General features: G+C 35.5%; 1 protein-coding gene across 1 annotated transcript; it reads right to left on the bottom strand.

Annotated features, from left to right (window-relative positions):
- Nucleotides 1-268: 268 nt before the first annotated feature.
- Nucleotides 269-577, bottom strand: LOC145066624 (uncharacterized). The gene has a single exon (XM_079013912.1). The coding sequence runs from the start codon at nucleotides 575-577 to the stop codon at nucleotides 269-271; it is 309 nt and encodes a 102-aa protein (XP_078870038.1).
- Between the last annotated feature and the right edge of the window lie 6,558 nt (nucleotides 578-7,135).

Below are 7,135 nucleotides of genomic sequence, written 5' to 3'. Positions count from 1 at the left end.
GGGTATTCTTCTCTGCAGTTTTTAGCATCCCGTGAAACTTAGAAATTGGTTTCTTGCACCCATTCATGTTATAGTTCATGATGAAAGCATTGTAAGGATTTGGCAAATAGTTCAGGATGATATCTATAGCCAAGTCTTGTGGATATGGAGAGCCTACTCTCTCTAATTGATCCATGTAGCTTTTAATCTTGAGAGCACGTGTGCTCACATTCCCATTCTCCTCCATTTTCATGGCTTAAAGTGCTCTCACAATGTCAAACCTTGCGGTTCAAGCTTGTTTTCCAAACATCTCCTTGAGATGTTCAATCATGTCAAAGGCAGTGTTGTGTTCTAGATCCAGCTGAAGATCGGGAACCATAGAGGCAAGCATGAGACATGAAACATCTAGTGAATCATCTACATGCTTTGGCCATGCATCATGTGCAACCTTTGGGAGAGTAGGTGGTTCATCAGAAGTTTGGTTTTCAAGGACATAGTCTTTCTTTTCTTGTTTCAAAACGATTCTTAAATTTATGTGCCAGTCCAAAAAGTTGGAGTGGTTGAGTTTTTCTTTGTCAAGAATTGACTGAATGTTCATTGGGTGATGTGTTACAGTAATTGGTGGAGCCACCCACAAAAGTTTAACAAAGTTTTCATTTAGTATTTAATTCTTTAAATAATAGTACCCTTTTGTTTCCAAAAACATTATTTATTTAAAGTCTATGATCCAAGTTACAAATCAAATAAATGGTTAAGTATCCTTTATCTCATTTACCCAATTTCAACAAGGTAAATAACTTGTATTAATTACACCATTTGTAATTCCTAGATTTATGAGACCCTTAACAATCCATTTGTTAATTTGACATGTTTGGTCTCATCTATTCCTTGGAACACTCTTGCTTAGGTGACCTTTATCACAAGAGGTTTCCAATTAAGTCATCCAATTAGAAAAACTTGTACAATTGGCCTATAACTTGGTTATAGAAATTGCAAAAATACTTTGGCCATAAAAAGATAATACTAATGGTTAGGTGTCCTTTATCCCAATAGGATTATACAAGTGACGTGTAAATGTTTCTAAAATTTGATGGCATAGAATTGCGTTTTGAAAAAAGGGATTTGAATGTTTTATTATTCTATTTAAAACATGTGATATCATGACAATTGCATGCATCCAATATGTCATGGTATCAGTTTTCTAAAAATCACTTTTAAGGTTCTTATAAAAAAAACCCATTTTTTATTATATTTTGGCTTGGTTCAATTTTAAAATTAATAACTAGTATTAAGTCTGTGTTTGAGCCATGTAGAACCCTTTTAATATTGTTTAATAAAACTTCATTTCATTAAATAGTACTTTGGAGTTTGAATAAGTTATAAAAACATTATTTTTACAACAATAATTTAATATTTCAAAAGTTGTTGTAATTAACATTTTTTATAAAACCGGTTATATTTTTATGGCTAAAATATGTTACATCTAATGTCCATATTTTACATTTTGAAATCTAAACTCCATGTGATGTTTATTTTGTCCAAAAAATAGTTTGAGTTTGTGAAAAACTAAATTATGAACCACACAAAATATTTACTTGAAAACTAAACAACACAAACATGCATTTGACATAAACAAGCCTTAGCTATATAACACATTTGTGAGCCAACACAAAAGTGTCAAGTCCTTTCCTAAGGGACAAAGGGACAAAATATTACAGCTTGTTCTTCATGTGATCTTCAGGCTCGCACTTGCAATGACAACCAACTTTGTTGTAATTTTATAAAACCTTTTATAAAAGTTATAAACTTTTATAAATTTTATAAAACCGTGGGTCTCTATGGTTCTTCAAGAAACGACCTCCATCTTCATCTTGTTACATTTTTCATAAAATAAATCTAATCTAAAACTAATCTATTACATAAAAATAATAAGAATAACAACTAGTTACTTTTAAAAACCATTTTCAACCAAATCACACAAATGACAACGCAAATGGTCCAAGGCTTGTTTATGCTCTCTTTTAAACATAAGAAAACCTTTGTTTTTCTAAGACGACTTTATGTGAAAAAAAATACATGTATGTTTTGTCATATAAAATTAAAATATAAAGTTGTCAAAGAAAATATGTATGAACTTGTTTTTATACAAAAACAAGTTATCCATATTCTCTAAAAACTAAGATTTCCATAAATCAAAAAATCTAACCAAACATGCAAGGTGGCTCTGATACAAATTGTTAGGTTTTTATAAAAACTAGTTTCAAAACTATAAATAATGGCAAACGGAAGACTTGAGTTTTATAAAATAACATAAACATTTTATCACCCACCAAGGATCATCTTGTAAGTAAAGGAAAAATTTAAAACACAACCATAAAAGGAAGAAGCGGTAACAACCTTTAAAGCACTTTGAGTCCTCTAGGGGAGGCTTGGAAGTTGATGGAGTGAGGATGAACCCTTGAGACACCAACAATGTGCCAACTTGATGTAATGCTAGTTACAACTCTTAAGCTTTTAAGCCAAAACAAGATTATGACTTAAAGAGAGAATTCAAGTAACACAATCTTCATAGTTCAAGACTTTAGAGAGAAGATGGAGAGGGAAGAAGTGTTCTCGGCTAAGGCAAGAAAGGTGAAGAAAAATGAGAACACTCACCACTTATTTATAATGGAATTATGGTCCAAGAGTCATTAACAATTAAGTACTTTTAGACAACTTTGTCCCTCTATGTCGTGAACATATCACCATAGATTTGATTTTTTGCATTATATCAACGCAAATGACTTTTCTCTTTATCTCATTTTTCCAAGAAGGAAAGGACAAATCAAGAATTTATATTTTATAAACTTAAAGTTTATAAGATATAAACTTTGTCTTTTTGCTAAACGACAAAAGGCTTATTAGGTCCAAAAAGATGTACATGACATATTATATTCATACCATATGAAATAATGTGTTACTTGTATTGTAAAATAATTATTTCCTTGAAATAAATATTTCCCAATTATTTAAGAGTTTATGAATATTTATTAAAATAAATTTCTAATATATAATCATTTATATCAAGTAGTTGTTAGTGTGACCCTTAGGATCATATGTTATTTAGCAATATCATTTTAGTATGACTCTTGAGCATACTAGATCTTTCAAAAGGCATCTCTCCTAATCAGGCATCCTACCATACAACACTAAGCATATCCTTAGCCCTAATCTAGCATGCAATTCTCATATACTGACATCAAACATCAATTATATAACATGCATGGGTATTTTAGGAAATACTTACTTGAGCTCGGCTGATTGCACGCATCGCACACCTTTTATTTTAAAAGAAAACTTTATTAGAAAATCAATTTCTTTTAAAATTTTTTACCAACTCTTCAGTTTGAAATCAAGCACTCTTGAGAGTATGCATGAATCCCTCAAACCAAGGCTCCGATGCCAACTTGTATCGCCCCAAAATTTTCGAATAAAACTTTAAATATTTATTTAATTCACAACTGTAAGAATCTTAATTATTTACCAGAGTATCATTAAAAGTTATCATGTACATGATGTGTTTGAGCCAAAAGAACATCCTATGTGCTCATGCAAAACCTAATGCTTGGATCTAGGTTTCTCTATTGTACATGCAATTCATCCAAGACTTGCAACCCTAGATCTACTGTATATATTTCGAAATTTACATAATAAAACAGATCTAGATGATTACCTCTTCTTCAAATCTTGAATCTTTTTGTCCTTGGAGCTTAGAGTCACAAGTGTCACTCCTCTAATGGCTTACAAACACCACAAGCAAGAGGATGATCTTGAAGAGAGGTTGGAGGCACTAGAATTCGGCTCTTGCACTCTTAGGAATAGGGTTAGCCAATTTCTGAAGCCTAAGGGGTCTATTTATACTTGTGTTGCTAGGGTTTCAGTCAAAACCCTAATTAGATAGCTTAGGCCTTAAGCAGTCCAAAGAACCTTCCAGAATAAGGCCTTGGACGAAATTTAGATGGGCTCCCACTCTAATTTCGTCCACCCCTTAATTCCAAAGGTTTCTCAGCCCAAATCAACTATCACACAATTCACAGTTCCAGTCCCCTTTATTTAAGTAATCTCTTTTAGCAACATAATTAATTTTTAATTAATTCATGTCTAATATTAATTAAACTATATGATTTCTCCTTTAATATATTATTCATATAACATATTAATAAATCATAATAACATCTTTATTCATAAATCATCCTATCATGTTGCTTTGGGGAAGGCAACCCAAAAGGACCATGAATAACCGGGTCAAGTACTTACCAAATATAGTTTTGGGCTTAGACACTAATCCAACGGTCTCCTACTTGGATAAGTCTAGTAACTACAAATGTAAACACAATCCGATTAGCAATTGTAGCTCTCAAAGATGTTGTCAAACTCTGATCCTATCAGTAACCTGTCCTTTAGATAAGGGATCGTATAATCCTCTATTCTAGATATCGTGCGGACAATTACATGGAACATAGTCATACTTATTGTCCAGCAGTTTGTTTCTCGATCTCAGATTCATTTGACATAGAACTTAATTAAACACACCAATTCAGTCCTGAACGGGCCCGACACATAAGTCAAACCAAATCAATGAGTGGCCCTGATATCGCTTTTACCCTCTTAGGATAAAAGGAACGGATAAACTTCGACTTATATGCATTTACTATCCACTAATCAAATCATACACAACAATGCGTTTTATAACATCAAGTTACTGATGCGTTTACGCATTATCAATGAACAACCAATTAGCAAACATCAAACCATATATCTAGGTTTTAAGACCATATGATATTATCGTCTTGCGATCACTCGTGATAAATTCCATGAAGCGATTCCCGCAAGCGTGGGTTTATTCCAATGCTCAAATCGAGTTCATAAGCACTCATGAACATTGTAGCAAACTTTTACTATATCTAATACACTTTAGACAATCTACACACCAATTCATGACAGTCTTCATTCATACCTACTTCCAACATATGAACGATTGTGGGCCATTCGAATAATTCTTATTATTCAGGAAATCAAAACATGAAAAGTGAAACAATAGGTAAACTATTAACATAAGACAATAAAATTACTAATAAATAATACTCTTTTATTTAATCATCAAATGTTAATTACAATTTATCTATTACACATTTCTAAACTATCTAATCTAAACTAATATCGTCCTTCAGCCTGATGCTCCTAGCGTACTGTGAGTGTTTAACCCTACTCAGTCCCTTCATAAGCGGATCTGCTGGGTTATCCTCCTACGATACCCTCTTCACTACGAGGAGTCCTTCTTCCACCCGATGTCAAATAAAGTGATATTTTATGTCGATATGTCGAGATTATCCATGATCCCTCGGCTCCTTGGTCAAGGCAACCGCTCCTTCATTATCACCGAAAATTTCCATAGGCTCCTGTATGGCTGGCACAACTCCAAGGTCTCCAATGAAGTTCTTCAACCATATTGCCTCCTTTAACGCCTGGATCACTGCAATGTACTCTGATTCGCACGTTGAATCAACTACAGTCTCCTGCTTAGAACTTTTCCAAGTCACTGCTCCTCCATTTAGGGTAAAGACCCAGCTCGACTAGGAACGGTAGTTGTCCCTGTCGCTCTGAAAAATGGTGTCACTATACCCTCGCACCCTTAATTCATCACTCCCACCGAGGACTAGAAACCATTATTTGGTCCTCCGAAGGCACTTACAAATATTCTTGACTGCGGTCCAATGCGCTTTTCCAGGGTTCCCTTGATATCTTCTGACCATGCTCAAAGCGAAGGCCACATCAGGACGAGTACAATTCATAGCATATATAATCGAGCCAACTACGGAAGCATATGGTACTCAGCTAATTTCTGCTATCTCGACTTCGGTACTCGGACTTTGAGTCTTACTCAATTTGGCATTACTTTGGATTGGTAACTCTCCCTTCTTTGAATGCTCCATACTAAAACGGTTTAGTACCTTGTCCAAGTAAGTATTCTGACTAAGTCCTATTAGTCTCTTACTTCTGTTTCCCACTATCCTTATTCCGAGAATATAGGTCGCCTCTCCGAGGTCCTTCATAGTGAAGCACTTCCCGATCCTGGACTTAACTTCCTGCAGTGTTGAGATGTTGTTTCCTATGAGTAGTATGTCGTCGACATATAATACGAGGAAGCTTACTATACTCCCACTGGCTTTGACATATACACCTGATTCATCCTCACTTCGTAGAAAACCAAACTCTTTGACATTCTCATCGAAACAAAGATTCCATCTGTGAGACGCTTGTTTCAGTCCATAAATGGACTTCTCAAGCTTGTACACTCTATCGGGATGTTTCGCATTGACCAAACCCTCTAGCTGAGCTATGTAAACTTGCGAGTCCCCGAGTTTTCCCCTTTTTCATGTTTGCTGGGTAGAGTTGTGAGTCATGGGTGTACTCAGTGAGTCGGAAGTCCAAGGCAATCTTCCTACCTCAAGAATAGACTCGACGAGTTGTTTATACAACTCGGCGAGTAGGATGAAGGACTTTTGACATCAGTTAGAAGGAGAACTCATCGAGTCAATGCCTAACTCGACGAGTAGAGACGTGATTAAGAACAATTGAATAGGTAGGGACTCGACGAGTTGGCGAGCCAACTCGGCGAGTCGGGTCAACTGGAGGTTGACTTTGACTTGGACTTTGACCTGGTCAATGGTAAAATGGTCATTTTACCCTAAGTACGGCTAGCAGTGTTTGACTGAATGTTTTGTGGGAAGTACAGCTGGAGGACTTCCGGAACAGCAGCAGTAGCAGTAGACAGTCAGTTCCTGCTCGAATCAGCAGCTACTTTGAGGTGAGTTACCTTCCAGTAGTGGTGGGTCTACGGCCACAATGTCGGCCCACCAGTAGGAGTTGTATGTTAGATGATTGTCTTAGTGATATCATCTAGGTTTGCTACTACCTGATATGTTATATGTGATAGTAATAGAGTTCGGTTGTTAGGATCGAAGGGTAGGTCAGACTCCCCAGATATGTCTGACAGTATATGATGATAGGATTATATGTTGGCATGATATGTTATATGTGATAGTGGTAGTAGGCAGGGAATAGTCTGCAAGTTCGATTGTTAGGACCGAAGGGTAGTTCGGACACCCCAGATATG

Source organism: Lactuca serriola, chromosome 8, assembly GCF_051521515.1.
Source record: "Lactuca serriola cultivar US96UC23 chromosome 8, Lser_US96UC23_V15, whole genome shotgun sequence".
Taxonomy (NCBI): domain Eukaryota; kingdom Viridiplantae; phylum Streptophyta; class Magnoliopsida; order Asterales; family Asteraceae; genus Lactuca; species Lactuca serriola.
The sequence above is the reverse complement of the archived record's forward strand: the minus strand, read 5'-3'. Positions and strand labels throughout refer to the sequence as shown.

What these genes read in the sequence shown, in the direction of transcription:
- LOC145066624 (XM_079013912.1), bottom strand. Translation starts at nt 577, where the DNA reads ATGAACATTCAGTCAATTCTTGACAAAGAAAAACTCAACCACTCCAAC.